Genomic DNA, 21522 nt, shown 5'->3' with positions numbered 1-21522 from the left:
CTGCTATCACCACTTAATGGGTGTAGTTTGATTGATTATGATTGCCCGTGGCTCATCATCTGCTATCATCCACTCAGCAGGAACGTGTTATCACTGAGCACACGCATCGATCGATCGGCCGATCGTCAGTATTCCCTTTAGCCCAATTTTTTTGTATTATCAAAATGTATTAATTTGGGCTCAAGGGAAAGCTAAACGATATTAACATACGTCAAAATCTCAGGTTGCAGTGCCAGTTAATCCGCAAATCTGACAAATTGTGCCACGCGGATAATCGAGAGTCTACATCGGTGAGTTACGAATTCATCGACTCACCATTTTTGTCTGTTGAGATGGTTATACCCACGAGATGTTACAAATTCATGAAAACCTGCTACGTGTTACACCGTCAATCACCTGCTTGCTGGATCAGAGGCAGCGTGACAACTCCACACCAGTCAATGATGATGATGAGGTGGATGATGATGAGGATGGAGGATGGGGAGGATAGAAAATGATGAAGGAGGAAGGAGGAGATAGATTACATTTATTTACAACGGGAGGTTACAACCCCAATGGGAGGAGGCGAACGTGAAATCGAACCACGGACGTGTAAGCTAAATAAACGTCACACCACATCGCCATCATCACCTTCATTATACCACCATCATCATCACCACCGCTATCATCATCATCACTGTCATCACTGCCATCATCATCATCACGACCAATACTAAAATCCATTAACCTGACACTAAGTACCGTATATGCACGTGCTCTTGAGTTCAGTACCGTGTGTACACGTGTTGCTGAAACCAGTACTGTATATACATGTGTAGCTGAAACCAGTACCGTATATATACGTGTAGCTGAGTCCAGTACCATACGTACGTGTCGCTGGGTTCAGTACCGTATATACACGTGTAGAGGAGACCACTACTGTACATACGCATGTGAGACTTGTACCGTGCATGCACGTGTACCGTATGTACGCTATTATCCGAGCCCATTACCGTACGTATAGAATAGACAGCGAGCCCTTACCGTATGTACACGACCAAACGCGCACTTGGACGACTATGTACACTTATTCTTGCAGGGAACTGCTAAAAACCGGTTCGATGGTGGTGGGGATAAAAAAAAACCGGTAAAACCGGTTAAAGTCCGCTGGGGCAAAATCGGTTTAAATCGGTTTCGCCGCACGTGTGGGGCACGATCTTAAAATATTGTTTGTTTAATTTCCGAACCGGTAACCGAATCGAAAATAAAAAGGATTGCCGTCTTCTTTTCATTGACACATTTTTTTGCGGTTTAAAAACCGGTAACCGATTGATGCCACATAAGCGCGACGTGTTATTTATTAATTAAATCGATATATTTTTGTACCGATTTGGATATGAGAAGAAAACAAACTGGTGACATTATTATATCTATATTTTTTACCGGTAACTGACTACATTTTGGGTTTCGAATCGTTTCTTTTTTCTAAATCCATTAAGGTTGAGAAAAAAACGTTTTGGTGGTCTATTCATTCATTTAGATATTGCGAAAAAATCCCCGTGAAATTATTGGAGGACCCATCGATGAACCCCACCGATCAACTTTACGTAATAGAAGTTACCTATTAACAAAGACAATTCCTTCCTCCCCGTATAGCCTCTAGCAGGGCTGTAGGAGCAAGTGCTGTTAGAGGGTAGCAGGACCTATGAAGGCCGGCACTGTGGCAAACGAGGGGGGTGGGTGGCCAGCACCACGCCCGGCCGCCTTTGTCTCCACAGTGGCGATGTTTACTACACATTACACCAGGTACTCATTTGAAGCTGAGTCGACCTAGGGGAGGTCCATGACCGGTACATCATTGTCACTGGTTGTTCTTATTTGGCCGTGAGCGGGAATCGAACTCGGGTCGTTCGTAAAGCCACCCGCGCGCTGACCGCTGCACTACCGCTCCCCAAATGATCACCACCACCAGCGCCACCCATCACATCACCATTGGCTCGTTACCGTATTTACACGCGCGTCGGGGGTTGGAGGTGTTGGGGATGGGGTGGGGAGGGTCTCGTACCGTATGTACACGATTAGGCGCGGACGTACATTCGTGGGGGGGGGGGGGGATCGGTGGGACCGCGGGGTGAGTGAGGCATGCGGAGGGGGGGTGTGTATGCGCATTACCGTAATATTCACATCGCCCGCAGTGTGATCACCCCCCGCCCTCCCTCCGACGAGTTCAGTGAGGCCCAGAGAGAAGGGGCGGGAGTGTGCGAGTGTGTATCTGTGTGTATGTCTCTGTACCTGCGTGAGTATCTGCGTGTATCTCTGTGTGTGTCTGTGTGTATGTGTGTGCGTGTGTGTGTGTCTGTGTATCTGCGTATGTGTCTGTGTGAGCGTGTGTGTCCGTTTGTGTGTCTGTGTATGTCTCTATGTTTATGTGTGTGTGTCTCTGTGTCTTTGTTGTGTATGTCTATTTTTTTGTTTCTAAGTGTCTGTGTGTATATCCGTGTGTGTATGTCCTGTGTCCGGCAAAAACAACCCCCTACCTCCTCGTTGGTGCCGGACAGCAACGCTGTGGTGGGCAGTGCCGTGGGGGAAGGGCCAATTTAGATTGGCCATTCCTCTCATAGCGTTTGTAACCACCACAGCGGCTAAATGGGGGCTCTGGACGGGTGCGAGGGTCTGGTAACCCCTTCACCTTCAATTAATTACGATTTAAATGTTTTATTAAGCTTGTGCCAGAGGCCCCGGGGGGACAAGCGTCTATGACGTCTATGGGCCAAACCTCATTTGGCGGAGCCAGGATAGTGAATCGTTACCCTCGGAGCTCCTCTAGAAACAACAAAAAAACACCACTGGTGGCCACGTGGAATGTTCGAATGCTCACTGTGGAGGAGAAGCTGCCACTCCTTTGTTGGGAGCTGGACCGGTACAGCCTGGATCTCTGTGGAATTCAGGAGGTCCGGTGGACCGGCTCTGGCTCTTCTACATAACGTTACCGAAAGAACCAAGAATAAGAGGCTAGGAGTTTTGGTCGTGGTTACTTATGACCCCACCAAAGACGAACATCCATGGAGGGATGCACGTAAGGCCATAGAGTCAGACGCCTTCCATGACATCCTGTCACAGGTGCTAGCTAAAGTGGCCCCCGGGACAGAGTCATCTTGTTGGGTGACTTCAATGCCCGAGTTGGTCATGATTCTTGCACCTGATCTGCAGTGATTGGAGGGCATGGGCCAGATCAGCTCAATAACAACGGTAGGAGGCTGCTATATTTTTGTGCAGCCCATGGGCTTGTAATTACAAACACGCTGTTCCGGCATCGGCGCATCCACACAACATCATGGATGCATGCAGGGTCCAAGCAAGAACATCTGCTGGACTACATAATGACTGAACAGCGGATACGGGCCCATGTCCTTGACACCAGGATCTACCGTGGAGCTGATCTGCCCACTGACCATCGACCTGTCATCCGTAAGATGCGCCTGCCATTCTTCCACTCCAGTGGTGGGTGTACACCCAGGACCCCATTCAAACCCTTAGTGGCATGGTCTCAGCTAGCTGATGAAATTCGCAGCGAGAATTTAATCATCGCTTGAGGCTGGGGTTGGCATCGTCCCCCACTCCTCCTGATGTCGAGGGGAAATGGGCGAGGTTTAGGACTGTGGCTCAAGCAGCTGCAATGGCTGCTTTGAGTACACGGTCCAGACCCCCAGAGACCTTGGCTAACAGAAGGTTTTCAGGCTGACTGAGAAAAAGCGACAGGCCCACACTCATCGGCTACACCATCTCACGTCAGCCACCGCATGCCTAAACATTTTTGTTCGGCTGGATCGAGGGGACTAAATGGGCGCGGTACCGGCTAGAGAAGAGATTGAGTGATGTGGTACAGGCGGATGTGGAGGTGAGTGGACTTGCCGATGACTGGTACCAGCGGTGTCAGGATAGGCCTCTGTGGAGGAGGCTCGTGAAGGACGCTATTGGGCAGTTGGAGGCAGTTGCCCTCTAACAACAACAGAGAGTGGAGGAGCGACGCTCACAACAACGAGCGGAGCGCCGGGTGACTAAACTACAGCAAGTTGGCACACTAGGGGGCACAGGTGGTGTATCAGCCACTCGTCTCAGTCGACCCGTGGCACCTGGGTCTGCCCCGTGACCTCCTGCCAGCAGGCGTTCGACACTTCACGTGGCCTCAACTAGCAAATAGCCTGGCACAAGCATCGTGGTGACGTCACTGCCACTTAGTGGAAAATGGCGGTTGTTTTTTTGTGTGCATCTGTCTGTGTATATCTGCGTGTATATCTGTGTGGATCTGTGTATATGTATCTGTGTGTGTGTTTGTGTGTGTATCTGTGTGTGTACACGTCTCACGCTATAACTATGTACACAGCATAACCAATGCTAAGTGCACCACTTTTTGCACGCGTGCCACGATATTCATGCAGTTAGCATAGCGCGAAGAAGAGGGGGGAGACACAGAGACACGAGGCTCCCCTCGGAGACACGCGGTGGGAGACTCGGGGTGGGAGACACGGGGTGGAAGACACGGAGAGAGACGGGGGGAAACACGGGGAAAGACACGAGTAGAGACACGGGAAGATACACGGGGAGAGACACATGGTGAGAGACAGGGACACACGGGGAGAGACACAGGAGGAGAAACGGAGGAAGATACGGAGGAAGACACGGAGGGAGACGGGGGGGGGGGACACGAGGAGATATGGGGAGATACAGAGAACACACGTGGAGTCACAAGAAGACATTCTGACACAGTCTCACACACAGACACAAAACACGAAGAGAGACATTGGGAAACATAGAGATACACACAGATGGAAACCAAAAGCAAAGTTCCCCCGTATAGCCTCTAACAGACTGTTGGGGAAAGTGCTGTTAGCAAGCACCTAAGAAGGCCAGCGCTGTGGCACATGAGGGGGTGGGTGGCTAGCACCACACCAGGCCGTCTTTGTCTCCCCAGTGGCGATGTTTACTACACACCACTGCACCCGCTACTCATTTGAGGCTGCGTCTACCAAGGGGAGGCCCATAACCGGTTGTTCAGATAGTCGTCAATGGTCTTGGTGGCCGTGAAAGGGAATCAAACTCGGGTCTCCGCCAGGTTCATAGTTCAGTGCGCTAACCGTTGTACCACTGCTCCCCACAGATGATGAAAACGCGCACTTAAAGACACATATACGTGGAGACAGACAGAGAGACACACGTGGACACACACACGTGTACACATCACCACGTCACCTGTGCCAGGCTACGTGGACTCCAAGGCCATATGAAGTGTTGAAGGCTCGCTAACAGGTTATGGGACACGGTATACACCCAGGTGGTGCCCATGGCTTGACTGACTGAGATGACTCCGGGAAAAAAACACACAAAGACAAATATCCCCCGTATACCCTCACCAGACAGTTGGGGCAAGTGCTGTTAGCGAGCACCTATGAAGGCCGGCAGATGCTTAGTTTTGTTGGGTCTAATGGTAAAGCCCCACCTCTTAATGGCACATTCAAGGTTCAGCAACAGCACCTCCATCTCCTCCTTCTAGTGTGCAGCAATCACCAGACAATAAGCTTACATGTGGGAACCATATTACATCCCTGTCGCACCCCATGGTGAATAGGTAATGGCACACCATCATGAAAGCCCTTAATGATTGTGAGCAGAGTCAAGACTCCCAAAGCACACAAAAACAACCAAGAACCCTCGCCTATTGATGGTGTCATAGGCCTTGATCAGGTCAAAAAAGCAGATGTAGGTCATGTTGTAATTCCCTACACCTTTCTTGTAGCAGAAGAACATAGAATACGACACCTGTGCAGAATACCCCTGGCCTTAAACCACATTGGGGCTCCACAAGCCTCTCCTCAGCGTGCCTGGCAAAGTTGAATAATCCTTGTCAGGACCTTTTCTGGCATCGTGAGGAGGGAGATACCCTGTTGTTGTTACAATCTGTGCTGTCCCCCTTCCTACAGAGAGGGACCAACAGGGCATCCTTTCAATACTCTGGAACCTGTCCTGTGGTCCAGGTAGTTGTGGTGTCATATAAGGCAGTCTGTCCACAGACGCCACCCTCTCTCAACATTTCGCTTGGGAGATCGTCTCAGACTCCGGATCGCCCCGCGTATTTTCCTTCACAGATTGCACCTCAGCCAACCATTCGGAAGGGTTGGCTACTTTTGCCAATGTTTGAGGCACCGGAGCCCCAGCAGGGTTGTCCCCCAAGACCTCGTATAAATGCTCAGACAACCTGCAGACCAGTTTTTGGGGGTTGGAGATCGGACCACTGTTATTTGCCTTAAGGGTGATGATAGGTGAGGTATTGCAAGTTACTTTTTTGATGGAATGGAAGAGTGATTGGTGATTGTGGGCTGCTTAGGCAGATTCCATGCAGCCCTGCACAGCTCTCTAAACCTCCGGGCGAAGGCTGCAGTAAGCTTTCTCCTTCTCCAATGTTGGATGTTGTAGACGACGGTAGTGGGCCTGTCGTTTTCTTTTAACCAGCCAGAACACCTCCTCCTTCAGCAGTGGTCTCTGGGGAGTTCTAGACCACATACCCAATGCAGCAATTATCTGCATGAGCCACAGTCCTGAACCTCACCCATTCCCCTCTGCAAAAGGTGGAGGGGGGGATGATGTTGAAATTCCTACTCGCAACTTTCCTCAGCTAGTTGAGACCAGGCTACTGTGGGTTGGAATGGGGTCCTCGATAGACACCCATCACCGGAGTGGAAGAATGCCAGGTGCATCTTACAGATGACAAGGCGACGGTCAGTGGGCAGATCAGCTCCACGGTCGGTCTTGGTATCAAGGGCATGGGCCCGCATCCACTTGCCCATCACTATATAGTCCAGAAAATGTTATTGGTTAGAACCGGCGTGCATACATGATGTTGTGTGGATGTGCCAATCCCAGAACAGTGTAATTACACGCCATTGGGCCTTCCAATCAATCCGTCCCAGGTGTCCACATCACGACCCACTCAGGAATTAAAGCCACCCAACACGATGACTATCCCAAGGGGTCAATTTAGCTCACAGTTGGGACAAGAGATGTATAAACAGCATCTGACTCATCGGTCTTATCTGCATTCCTCCACTGATGTTCATATTTGGTGGTGGGGTGTAAGCAACCACCAACACTATTCCTCACAACCAACACTTTCACACAAAAAGGTGGATACATACAAAGACGAAAAAAAAGATACCCCGTATAGCCTTAACATACTGTTGGGGCAAGTGCTGGGAGTGAGCACCTATTAAGGTCGGCACAGCACATGAGGGGGTGGGTGGACAGCACCATGCCCGTCCGGCTTTGTCTCCCCAGTAGCGATAATTGCTATCACTGGTGTTGGTGTCCTTGAGCGGGAATCGAACCCGGGTCACCGGGTTAGTATCAGCAGCGCACGAACTGCTGCGCCACTGCTTCTCCACACACAAGTACAGTTGGACACACATGCGCATAGCCGGACACACAGACTGGTGGACACATACACATGGACACATATACACATAGGTGGACACACATTAACACAGGTGGACACACAAAAAACAAAGAGACAAAACAAAGATCCCCGTATAGCCTTAACAGACTGGAGACAAACACAGGTGAATACACACACAGCTGGACACGTACAGATGGACACACATGTACAGGTAGACACACACATATACACTCAGGTGGACACATAGATGGACACACATACGGGTGGACACGCACACAGATCAGTGGACAGGCAGACACACATACAGGTAGACACACATACACACAGGTGGACACACATACACACAGGTGGACATAAGCGGACACACACAACACACACGGCCGCCACGTGGAGCCAGCACGCTGCTGCTGCTGCCGCCGCGGTGGTTAGCAGGGCGATGACGTCACGGCGCTGTACTCAGGGCACTTGAGCATCTCCGCGCCACGCCCGTCGCCCCGCCCCCACGACTCGAGGCCCCTCCCCCACTCGTCCAGACCGCGCCCCTCGCCCCACTCCTCGTCCACGTACACAGGGACGACGGCATCGGCAGCGAGCCCCACCCCACCACGGCCCCCACCCCTACCCACCCCACCACCACCACCGCCTCCACCCCTCCCCCACGCGGAGGCGTCGACCACGTAGCGCTCCCCGCCCCACTCGTCGCCCTTGGCCAATGGGAGCGCGAGGTGCGAAGAGCTGTCGGAGAGGGTGCGCGAGCGAGGGGGCGGCGACGGCGGGTGCAGCATGCGCGCCGATTGGTTGGAGCCGTCCGAGAGGCGGGGCCTGTTGCGGTGGGCCCCGCCCCCCATGCCACCGGCCCCGCCCATCCCCCCACCCATCCCACCCCCCGCCCCGCCTGGACCTCCCCCCGAGTAGCGGCGGGTGAAAAGGTAGACACACAGAACCCCAGCGCCCTGCGAAATATAACAAAATATAACTATTTAAACTAAAATAACAAAATATGTTTTTTTACCATTTGTAAGGTCCACACAGCTATAATGTAAACTATTAAATGTGTTTACTTATTTTTCCAGGTGTAAGGCCCACTGAGCTATACTCCAAAGCAGTGGTTCTTAACCTGTTACTTGCACTCCTTACGTTTCTCAAGCGTAATTTTTTTTTATAATGTTAATAAATACATTGGGTTTGATGAAACAAAGTAGTTGTACTTTAGGTGCTCAGAAAGGGCATGCACCCAAGGTTAAGAATCACTGCTGTGAAAGGACCACTGAACTATGCTGTAAACATTTTTTTATTTTACCAGGTGTCAGGACAAGTTTTCAGAATAAATTAAACTATAAACTATTTTTTATGAACCTCATAGAAAAAAAATCCTCTATTACAGATAGTATTGGTCGCGACAGCCCTACTACAGAGCACCGTTGTTTGGATGTTTTGTTACTAGCCCATCCCATTGACCTAACCTGCCTCTCCCACTCCTCAACTAGCCCCTCACACTCCTCCGCTCACCCATCCTACTCCCTACCAGCCCCTCCCACTCCCTGCTAGCCCCTCCCAGTCCCCACGAGCCCATCTCACTAGCCCCTCCCACTAGCCCCTCCCACTCCCCACGAGACCATTCCACTCCCCACTAGCCCCTCCCACTCGCTACTAGCCCCTCCCAGTCCCCACGAGCCCATCTCACTAGCCCCTCCCACTCCCCACTAGACCATTCCACTCCCCACTAGCCCATCTCACTAGCCCCTCCCACTAACCCCTCCCACTCCCCACTCGACCATTCCACTCCCCACTAGCCCTTTCTACTCCCCACTAACCCCTTCACCTCCTCCTACTAGCCCCTCCCAGTCCCCACGAGCCCATCTCACTAGCTCCTCCCACTCCCCACTAGACCATTCCACTCCCCACTAGCCCATCTCACTAGCCCCTCCCACTAGCCACTCCCACTCCCCACTCGACCATTCCACTCCCCACTAGCCCCTTCTACTCCCTACTAGCCCCTTCACCAATTCCTACTAGCCCCTCCCACTCCCTACTAGCCCCTCCCACTCCCTACTAGCCCATCTCACTAGTCCCTCCCACTAGCCCCTCCCACTAGCCCCTCCCACTCCCCACTAGACCATTCCACTCCCCACTAGACCATTCCACTCCCCTCTAGCACCTTCACCTCCTCCTACTAGCCCCTCCCACTCCCTACTAGCCCCTCCCAGTCCCCACGAGCCGATCTCACTAGCCCCTCCCACTAGCCCCTCCCACTCCCCACTAGCCCCTCCCACTCACCACTAGCCGCTCCCACTCCCCACTAGATCCTCCCACTCCCCAGTAGCATCTCACACACCCCACTAGCTCCTCCCACCCTCTTCTCCCATTCCCCGCCTCCCCTCACCCCCACCCCAGCATCCCCACCTCGCTGAGGAAGAATGATGCTCCAGCGAGGAGGAAGGAGACTCCGTAGCGGTAGTGGAAAGCGAGGGGCGCCGGGCCGGCCCTGGAGCGCACCTCATCATGGACGTCGTTCACGCCCGAGATGTAGAGCACCAGGCCCAGCACTAGCGACAGGCCTGAGGAGGGTAGTGGCGTCAGCATCAGCATCGTCAGTGGTATCGTCAGTTGGATTATCAGTAACATTGTCATTGGGATTATCAGTAACATAATTATAACACTATGTCACGCGATTTTTTGTTCCTGGGTACTAAGTGTTATATATTTTTTTCTTATGCCTAAAAAGTATAGAAAATGGCTATTATTCTCTACAAACTTTGCTTTTGTGACCAGGACTTAATGTAAACCAAAGACACAAATGCACACGTTTTCTCATTCAAAATAGTAAAAAAATTAAATATCAATGTCACGGTCACAAAAGCAAAGTTTGTGGAGAATAATAGCCATTTTCTGTACTTTTGAGGCATAAGTAATTAGGAAATAACACTTACTACCCAGGAACAATTTTTTTTGTTACACAGTATAATCATCAGGAGCATCAGCAATGGCATCGTCAGTAGCATCGTTAGCATGAGCAGCATCGTTATCAGTAGCATCAGCAACATCATCATCAAGAGCATCAGCAATGGCATCGTGAGTGTAAGTGGGTGGAATGCGTGAGTGAATGGGTGGAATGAGTGGGTGAGTGGATTGGTGGGTGAGTGAATGGATGGTTGAGTGAGTGAGTTGTATGACGTGTTGGGAGTGGTGGTGGTTGTGCCACACTTGACGGTATGAAGAGCAACACACCACTGAAAAGCAGAGGTAGCACGCTGGTATCAGTGAGTGAGTGGGTAGGTGAGTGGGTGGGTGAGCGAGTGAGTGGGTGAGCGAGTGAGCGTGTGAGCAAATGAATGAGTCAGTGAGTGGGTCTTTATCTGCGGGTGTTTGTATATATTGGTATTTTTTAGTGTGCGTTAATATAGCGTTTTTTATTGTTTGACGTTTTCGTTTGTTTTAACGTTAAGATTGTTGAACACTTTCATATGTCTTAATGTTTTGATTTTCTCAGTGCTCTGTTTTTTGCGCATTTTTTTTCGACAGCATCCGCGTACAGTGTTGTGTGTTGTTTGTGTCTAGTGTCTGTGCAGTATTAGTATCTAGTGTGTTATTAGTATAGAGTTTCTGTGTATGGTTAGTGTCTGTGTGTTATTAGTGTCTGTGTGTTATTAGTGTAGAAACACCGAAATAAGCTTGTCCTAGAGACCAGGGGGGTAGGCGCTTATGATGCCTTTTCACCAAACTCCATCTGGCAGAGCCAGACTGAACCCCACGCCCCCCTCTCAGGATTCCTCCAGGAACAGGAGAACACTGCGATTGGCCACGAAGAATGTTCGGACTCTCGTCGTGGAGTAGAGGCTGTCACTGAAAGCAAGAACATCTGCTGAACTATATAATTATGGACCAGTGGATGTGGGCCCATGTCCTTGACACCAGGACCTACCCTGGAGCTGATCTGTCCACTGACCATCGACTTGTCATCTAAAAGATACACCTGCCATTCGTCCACTGCGGTGGTGGGTGTCCATCTAGAACCCCATTGAAACCCACAGTGGTTTGGTTTCAGCTGGCTGAGGATAGTTGCAAGCATGAATTTGAACATTGCTTGCAGCTGGGGTTGGCATCGTCCCCACCCTCCTTCTGATGCTGAGGGGAAATGGTTAAGGTTCAGGGTTGGGTATCTTGCAACTGCAACGGCTGCAAGATACCCAGCCCTGGCTGAAGGAGGAGGTATTCCGGCTGATTTAGAGACAAACGACTGGCCCACTCCCATCACCTACAACATACAACATTGGAGAATGAGAAGGCTTCGCTCGGAGATTCGGAACTACAAGGGTGAGTGGTGGGCGTTGTTTACTGAGGAGATGGAATCTGTCTCAGTGGCCCACAATCACAAATCACTATTTAATCCCATCAAAAAGTAACTTGCAGTGCCTCGCTAATCACCATCCTTAAGGGAAATAATTGTAATCCTATCTATGACCCGCAAGAACAGGTCTGCAGGTTTACAGAGCATTTTTGTGAGGGCTTGGGAGAGGGGCATCCCCTCGGCCCAAACAACATCACCTCTGCTAGAGCTGAGGTGCCTCAAATATTGGCAGCAGTAGCCTCCTTCTGAATGGTTGGCTGAGGTGCCATCTGTGGAGGAAGTGCGAGGGGCGATCTGAAGTCTACGGCAAGGAAAGGCACCGGGCAAAGACGATCTCCCAGGTGACATTCTGAGGGTAGCATCTGTGTGCAGACTTGCCTAAATGATATCATCACAACTTTCTGGACCACATTACAGGTTCTGCCATATTGGAAGGATACCCTGGTGGCCCCTTTTTAAGAGGGAGTACTGCACAGAATATAACAACTATAGAGGAATCTCTATTATCAGTGTGCTGGGAAAGGTCCTGCCAAGGATTATTCAACATCGCCTTTCCAGGCACGCTGAGGAGAGGCTTGCGGAGCCCCAATGCGGTTTCAGACCAGGGTGGTCCAGCACGAATGCCATATTCCCTGTCTTCCTGTTACAGCAGAAGTGCAAGAAAATCCTACAAGACCTACATCTCTGCTTTATTGACAAGTTCAAGGCCTATGCTAGCATCAACATGAAAGGGCTGTAGGCAGTTATTAATACTTTCGGAGTCCCTGACTTTCTGCACACAATCTCTGACTCCTGGCTACATTCAGCTACGTTGCCAGAGTCAGAGTAATTTCCTGTTCACCTTGGGGTGCAACAGGGATGTCCTCTGGCTCCCACATTATTTAACATTATATTTAACTACGTAGTTCGAGAAGCTTTCTCTGGCTGTACCGAGGGGATTTCCATCTGGTACAGATACAATGGGAGGCTGATCGATGCCCGGGAGCAGTCGAGGGATGCCTCCCTGTTGGTTAACCACGTTTTGTACGCTGATAATCTGGTGATTGCCGCTCACTCAGAGGAGGAGTTGGAGGTGCTGCTTCTGAACCTGGAGTGTGCCACTAAGAGGTGGGGTCTTACCATCAGCCCCACCAAAACTAAGCACTTGCCATCAAACACACCACCCCCCTCAGCTCCCCATTGGTGGTGAAGCAGTTGTGGAGAGTTACCAATGCATGAGCAGTATGCTTATGACCAGCTCCGGATTGACAGCAGAGGTCTCACTCGAAATCAGTCGGGCAGCATTGTCTTTTCATTGGCTGCGTAATTCTGCATGGCAGCTACCTGTTTTTTTTACTCTGCATAAAGCTTCGGGTCTTCTCGGCCACAGTCATGCCCTCCCTTATCTATGCTTGTGAAACGTGGACCTTTCTAATGGGTCCATCCTGGGTTTAACCATGCTGGATTGTGTGAAAAACTCACAAATCCTTGAAAGATCTAGACACATTCCCACCAGTGAGCACCTACGGCAGGCAAGGCTGCTTTGGCTGGGTCATATAGCACGCATGCCCAGCTACCATATGCCCAAGCAGCTGCTGTTTTGTCGCATAGAGGGGGCTAAACGAACACGACATGGACTGGAGAAGAGATGGACTGATGCGGAATGGAGGATGTGGAGCTGAGTGGACTTGCTGACAACTGGTACCAGAGGTGTAAAGATTGGCCTATATGGATGCGGCTCATGAAGGAGGCTACTTGGCAGTTGGAGGCAGTTGCCCTCCAACAACAAATCAGGGCACAAGAGCAATGCTCACAACAATGAGCGCAACACCGGGCGACTAAAATGCAGCAAGTTGACACAGTAGAGGGTACAGCTGGTGCATCTACCAGTAAACCCTAGTCAGCCAACCCATGGATCCTGAGTCTATCCCGAGACCACCTGTTAGCAAATCTTCGAAGGTTCACGTGGCGTCCAAGTGCACCTGGCCTGGCAAAACCGTCGTGGTGACGTAACCATCACTTAGTGGTGAATGGTGGGTATTTGTATAGGGATTGGTTCAGTGGGTGAGGTAGTGGATGAGTGAGTGAGTGAGTGATAGGACATGCTAGTGGTGGTTGCTGTGCGACACCGGACATTATGAACAGGACACCGCTCAGCAGAGGCAGCACGCGGGTTTGTGTGAGTGGGTGAGTGAGTGAGTAGATTAGTGAGTAGGTGAGTGGATGAGTGAGTGAGTGGGTGAGTGTGTGAGTGGTTTTAGAGCGAGTGAGTTGGTAGTTGGGTGAGTGGGTGAGTAAGTGAGTGAGTGAGTGATGGGGTGAGTGAATGGGTGGATGGGTTGGATGAGGGAGTGAATGGGTGGGTGGGTGGATGAGTGAGTGGTAATCTTGGCTTCTGTGCCACACCTGAGAGTATGAAGAGCACCCCGCTCAATAGAGGCAGCACGCTGGTGTGAGCCCTCACATGGCTCACGGCATTGAGGAGCAGCCCCAAGGACATGAGCAGCAGACTCGCGAGTGGAAAGGGGGTGAAGTTACGCACCATGCCTGTGTAACACAGTGTGTAATGATGTCACAGTGTGTAATGATGTGTCACACAGTGTGTAATGGTGTGTCACACAGTGTGTAATGATGTGTCACACAGTGTGTAATGGTGTCACACAGTGTGTAATGATGGGTCACACAGTGTGTAATGATGTCACACAGTGTGTAATGGTGTGTCACACAGTGTGTAATGATGTCACACAGTGTGTAATGGTGTGTCACACAGTGTGTAATGATGTGTCACACAGTGTGTAATGATGTGTCACACAGTGTGTAATGGTGTGTCACACAGTGTGTAATGGTGTGTCACACAGTGTGTAATGGTGTGTCACACAGTGTGTAATGGTGTCACACAGTGTGTAATGATGTCACACAATGTGTAATGATGTCACACAGTGTGTAATGGTGTGTCACACAGTGTGTAATGGTGTGTCACACAGTGTGTAATGATGTCACACAGTGTGTAATGATGTCACACAGTGTGTAATGATGTGTCACACAGTGTTTAATGATGTCACAGTGTGTAATGATGCCACACAGTGTGTAATGATGTGTCACACAGTGTGTAATGGTGTGTCACACAGTGTGTAATGATGTGTCACACAGTGTTTAATGATGTCACAGTGTGTAATGATGTCACACAGTGTGTAATGATGTCACACAGTGTGTAATGATGGGTCACACAGTGTGTAATGATGTGTCACACAGTGTTTAATGATGTCACAGTGTGTAATGATGCCACACAGTGTGTAATGATGTGTCACACAGTGTGTAATGGTGTGTCACACAGTGTGTAATGATGTGTCACACAGTGTTTAATGATGTCACAGTGTGTAATGATGTCACACAGTGTGTAATGATGTCACACAGTGTGTAATGATGGGTCACACAGTGTGTAATGATGTGTAACACAGTGTGTAATGGTGGGTCACACAGTGTGTAATGATGGGTCACACAGTGTGTAATGATGTGTCACACAGTGTGTAATGATGGGTCACACAGTGTGTAATGATGTCACAGTGTGTAATGATGTCACACAGTGTGTAATGATGGGTCACACAGTGTGTAATGATGTGTCACACAGTGTGTAATGATGTGTCACACAGTGTGTAATGATGTGTAACACATTGTGTAATGATGTCACAGTGTGTAATGATGTGTCACACAGTGTGTAATGATGTCACAGTGTGTAATGGTGTGTCACACAGTGTGTAATGATGTGTCACACAGTGTGTAATGATGTGTCACACAGTGTCACACGATCTATATCACTGTCATCTACTCCCTAAATGACTACTTCACTCTGTAACTCACTCACAGATTTGCTCAGTCAAACACCAGTTTACTCACTCACCCACTCAACCACTCGCTCATCTACTTACGTGCTCACTCGCTCACCCACTCACTCACTCACAAACTCACCCACTCACCTAGTAACCCAGTGACTCATCCACCCACCCATACATACATGCACTCACCCACTCACTCAACCACTTTCTTTCTCATGCACCAACTCACTCAATCACCCACTCACGTACACATCCACTCACCAACTCAATCACCGACTAATCCACCCGCTCATCCACCGATTCACTCACACAATCACCCAACCACTCACTAAAGCATGCACCCACTCACTCATCCACCAACTCATTCATTTATTTACCTACTCACTCATCCATCCAACCACTCGCTCAAACACTCCCCCACTTCCTCATCCACAGACTCACCCATTCACGGACTCACCAAGTTGCTCACCCACTGGCCAGCTCACTCATGCACTCACCCACCAACCCACTGACTCACTCACCCACTCACTCACCGAACTCATCATCTCACTCCCTCACCCACTTGCTCACCCACCCACCTGCTAACTCACGCTCTCACCCACTCACCAACTGACGCTCTCACCCACTCACCAACTCACTCCCTCAAATATTCCCCCGCTAACTCACACTCTCACCCGCTCACTCACCCGCTCACGCATCCACTCATTCACTCACTCCCATACTCACCCACTCACTCACGCATGCACTCTCACCCAATTACTCACTCAATTACTCACTCATCCACCAACTCACTCACCCACTCACTCAGCCACCAACCCCACTCACTCACCCACTCACTCACCCACTCAATCACCCACCCACTTACTTACACAGCCACTCACTCACACGCCCACTCACTCACCCGCCCACTCACTCACCCACCCACTCATTCACCCACCCACTCATTCACCCACCCACTGACTCATTCAACGACTCACTCAATCACTTACCCACATATGCACGCAATCACCCACATATGCACGGACTCACTCACTCATGCACTCACCCACTTTCTCACGCACCCACTCATGCACCTAATCATCAACTCACTCACTCATCCACTCACTAACTCACTCACTCAATAGCTCACTCAATCACCCACCCATGCACTCACCCACTCACCAACCCACTCACTCACTAATCCACCCACTCACACACACACCCACCCACTCACTTTACCAATTTCTCACTCATCCACCAAACTCACCCAGTCACTCACCCACTCAATCACGCACTCACTCACCCAAGCACTTACTCCCTTAACCACCCACCCACTCACTCCTCCACTCACCTACTCACTAACATATGCATCCACTTACTCATCCACCCACTTACTCACCATCTCACGCATGCACTCACTCACCCACTTACTCATCTACCGGCTCACTCAATCACTCACACAGCCACTCAATCACCCATTCACTCATTCACACACCCACTCCCACTTGCTCACCCACCCGCTCGCTCACCCACGCATTCACCCGCGCACTCAATCACCCACGCACGCAATCACCCATCCACCAACTCAATAACGCACTTACCCACCCACTCACTCATACACTCACGTAGGAAGTTGGCTGTTGCCTCTGATCCCGCGAATTCTGAACTTTCAAATCCCGGGATACTGGAGCAGCGTTTAACACCTGGAAGATACACAAACACATATACACTTATGTGTACACATACACACGTAAACATACACTCGTGTACATACAGATATGTGTATGCACACGTGTACATGCACACACATATACACACTCCCCCGTGGGTGAGTGTATGATTGCATCAGTGAGTGGATAAATGGGTGGGTGGTTGGTTGAGTGTGTGGGTGACTGATTAAGTGAATCGGTGGCTGATTGAGTGAATCGGTGGATGAGTGGTGGGTGGGTGAGTGGTTGATTGAGTGGGTGGGTGTTTTAGTGAGTCGGTGGGTGAGTGGGTGGGTGAGTGGTTGATTGCGTTGGTGGATGAGTCGGTGGATGAGATGCTATGTGGGTGGGTGAGGGAGTGATTGCGTGTATAGGTAGGTGAGTGAGCGAGTTTTCAAGTGTGTGGGCGAGTGAGTGGGTGATTGAGTTGGTGGATGAGTCATTCGGTGGGTGGGTGTGAGTGAGTTGGTGGGTGAGTCGGTGGATGAGTGAATGAGTAGGTGTGTGAGTGAGTAGGTAAGTGTGTGAATGCGTGAGTGGGCGAACGATTGAGTGAAGATTGTGAGTGAGTGAGCGAGCGATTGAGTGAAGATTGTGAGTGAGTGAGCGAGTGATTGAGTGAAGATTGTGAGTGAGTGAGCGAGCGAGCGATTGAGTTTAGATTGTGAGTGAGCGAGCGAGCGATTGAGTGAAGATTGTGAGTGAGTGAGCGAGCGATTGAGTGAAGATTGTGAGTGAGTGAGCGAGCGATTGAGTGAAGATTGTGAGTGAGTGAGCGAGCGATTGAGTTTAGATTGTGAGTGAGCGAGCGATTGAGTTTAGATTGTGAGTGAGTGAGCGAGCCATTGAGTGAAGATTGTGAGTGAGTAAGCGAGCGATTGAGTGAAGATCGTGAGTGAGTGAGTGAGCGATCATCGTTACCCACCCATGTCTGTGCACACTCGCCACAGGCCCGAGTGCAGGGAGACGCGGACGCGACGGGACAGGTTGCGAGCATGCGTCTCCAGCTCCTGGGCATGGAGCCACCAATCCGTGCTCACGGCCAGGAGCAGCGATGCCACGGCGAGCAGAGCGGCGCACGCGCTCAGCAGCGCCAGGGCGCGCGGCCCGCACGCGGACATCTAGCAGCGGAGGGACAGGCTGGCATCACCAACGTACACAAATAGCAGTGGAGAGAGACTGGCATCATCGTAATACACAGCTAGCATTGGCGAGAGACTGTCGTCAGTGTGATACAGAACTAGCAGTGGAGAGAGACTGGAGTTAATGTCAGACGTCACTAGCAGTGAAGAGAGATTGGAGTCAGTGTGAGACAGCTAGCAGTGGGGAGAGACTGGCAGCAGCATAGTCATCATCATCAGCAACATCATCGCCATCCCCGCCATCATCACAATCACCGCCATCACCAATATCATCACCGCCACCATCACCAACATCACCGCCATCACCTTCACTACCACCAATATCATCATCACAACCATCATCATCATCATCACCGCCATCATCACCGTCGCGAACATCATCATGATCACCATCACCGACTGATAGCCAGGTCGCTTCTGAAAAGAGACCTATACAGCATATAGCTACCTGGTAAATCAATCAATACAATTAAAATCATAGCAAGAGTTTAGTTCTTATCGGTCTCTACACGAGAGAATCGCTACGTGAACTCAGTTCATTCGCGAGCTTAAACACAAACCCCACGATCTCGGCAGTAAAAAAGTACATATTTAAGTTACAGGCAGTCCTTAACTTACGACTTACGAACACCCTCACAAACACCACCCACACTTATGAACACCCTCACTTATGAGCACCACCCATACTTACGAACACCACCCACATTTACGAATACCCTCGCTTATGAACACCACCCACACTTACGAACACCCGCACTTACGAACACCACCCACACTTACGAACACCTCCCTCACTTACAAACATCGGCATTTATTAACATCCCCCATCACCAATATCATCATGGCCATCATCACCACCACCACCATCACCAACATCTTCACCATCACCGACTGTGATAGCCAGGTCACTTCTGATGAAAGACCTATACACTATATAGGTACCTGGTAAATCAATCAATATAATTAAAATCATAGTCTTTACTTGAACTTAGTTCAATTGTGGAGCTTAAACAGAACTCCATGATCCAGCAGTGCCACTACCTCAGCGCATCTGTAGCAGGTTAGTGCTACACTACGTACTCAGCAGTGACCCGAGTTCGATTCCGGCTCACGGCCATGAACACCGGTGATGATTAGTGGTCCTTGGCCTCGCCTAGGTCGACTCAGCCTCAAATGAGTGCCTGGTGTGGTGTACAATAAACATCGCCACTGGGGGAGACAAAGCCGACTGGGCGTGGTGCTGGCCACCTACCCCCTCGCTATGAACAGCATTTGCCAACAGAGTATGTTGCAGGCTATATGGGGGGTTTACCCAGAAAGGGAAAAACCTATTCTTATTTTGTCATCAGTATGAGGACCAGAAAGAGAATGAAACTTTAAAAACATACACGTTACAGGCAGTCCTCGACTTACAAACACCCGAATTATCAAGACCAGCACTTATAAACATCCTCACTTACGAACACCTGCCATAAGAACAACCGACTTACAAACGCCTCTACTTAGCAACACTCACGAACACTCAACTTACGAACACCCAAAGCCTTAACAGACTTTTGCGGCAAGTTTTGTTCATAGCGAGTAGCAGAGCCTATGAAGGGCGGCACTGCGGCATACGAGTTCAGTGGATGACCAGCACTACCACGCCCGGAACACCCTTGTTTCCCCGGTGGTGATGTTTACACACCACTACACCAGGTACTCAATGGAGGCTGAGTCGATCTAGGGCAAGCCCAGGTGCTGGCTATCACTGCTGTAGGTGGCCGTAAGCAGGAATCAAACTCGGGTGTCTGCCAGGTTCGTAGCACGACCTCTTTCCCCAACTACTGCTGTTTTTCCAGAAGTCCCGTACAGAGACTGAGGTGGACCTGACTCGATCACCCACCCACTCACTCGCTCATCCCTCACCTCCGATTTGCATGGTTTGCTATGTGCAGTGCGAAAGAAATTCAACATGGATACTACCCATAGACTCAACATTACCCATACACTCAACACTACCCATGGACTCAACATTACCCATAGAAGGGAAACAATAACATTACTTTACCGAAAGAACCAAGGATATTAATTCCTGCAGTCACGATAGCTTTAAATCAAAATTATCCATAGACTCAACACTGCCCAGAGACTCAACACTACCCAGAGACTCAACACTGCCCATAGACTCAACACTGCCCAGAGACTCAACACTACCCAGAGACTCAACACTGCCCATAGACTCAACACTACCCAGAGACTCAACACTACCCAGAGACTCAACAATACCCATAGACTCAACACTGCCCATAGACTCAACACTGCCCATAGACTCAACACTACCCAGAGACTCAACACTGCCCATAGACTCAACACTATCCATAGACTCAACACTACCCATAGGCTCAACACTACCCAGAGACTCAACACTACACAGAGACTCAACAATACCCATAGACTCAACACTGCCCATAGACTCAACACTGCCCATAGACTCAACACTACCCATAGACTCAACACTACCCATAGACCCATAGACTAACCACAGACTTAACACTACCCAGAGACTCAACACTACCCAGAGACTCAACACTACCCAGAGACTCAACACTGCCCAGAGACTCAACACTACCCAGAGACTCAACACTGCCCATAAACTCAACACTGCCCAGAGACTCAACACTACCCATAAACTCAACATTAGCCATAGACTTAATACTAACCCAGCGACTCAACACTACCCATAGACTCAACACTGCCCATAGACTCAACACTACCCAGAGACTCAACACTACCCATAGACCCAACACTACCCATAGACTCAACACTGCCCATAGACTCAACACTGCCCATAGACTCAACACTACCCCGCGACTCAACACTAACCTAGATTTAAAGCTTTCGTGACTGCTAGGATCCATACTCTTTGGTTCTATTGGGTAAAGTCACATAGGTGAAAATATGTGACTTTACCCAATAGAACCAAAGAGTATCAACACTAACCATAACCTCAACACTATCCAGAGACTCAACACTACCCATAGACTCAACACTACCCATAGACCCAACACTACCCACAGACTCAACACTACCCATAGACTGATCACTGCCCATAGACTCAACACTA

At 50.0% G+C, this 21522-nt stretch overlaps 1 protein-coding gene and 1 long non-coding RNA gene across 2 annotated transcripts in view; both read right to left on the bottom strand.

Annotated features, from left to right (window-relative positions):
• Positions 1-512: 512 nt before the first annotated feature.
• Positions 513-8020, bottom strand: LOC142906940 (uncharacterized). The gene is made up of 2 exons (XR_012930583.1): positions 4146-8020; positions 513-3923 (listed from the first exon to the last, which is right to left on the bottom strand). It is a non-coding gene; the product is annotated as an uncharacterized LOC142906940 (long non-coding RNA).
• A 29-nt stretch (positions 8021-8049) lies between these two features.
• Positions 8050-21522, bottom strand: part of LOC116957315 (voltage-dependent calcium channel gamma-5 subunit-like) — a gene marked incomplete at its 3' end in the record, with an annotated part of 39429 nt that continues 25956 nt past the window's right edge. Inside the window, exons 2-6 of the mRNA XM_032979395.2 lie at positions 18200-18395; positions 17191-17268; positions 14160-14300; positions 9830-9984; positions 8050-8379 (exon numbers count right to left, since the gene is read on the bottom strand). Coding sequence (XP_032835286.2) covers positions 8050-8379; positions 9830-9984; positions 14160-14300; positions 17191-17268; positions 18200-18395 — 900 coding nt within the window. The remainder of the gene's footprint in view (positions 8380-9829; positions 9985-14159; positions 14301-17190; positions 17269-18199; positions 18396-21522) is intronic.

Source organism: Petromyzon marinus, chromosome 72, assembly GCF_048934315.1.
Source record: "Petromyzon marinus isolate PM22_M1 ecotype Great Lakes invasive population chromosome 72, UKy_Petmar_22M1.pri1.0, whole genome shotgun sequence".
In the NCBI taxonomy this organism is placed as follows: domain Eukaryota; kingdom Metazoa; phylum Chordata; class Hyperoartia; order Petromyzontiformes; family Petromyzontidae; genus Petromyzon; species Petromyzon marinus.
The sequence above is the reverse complement of the archived record's forward strand: the minus strand, read 5'-3'. Positions and strand labels throughout refer to the sequence as shown.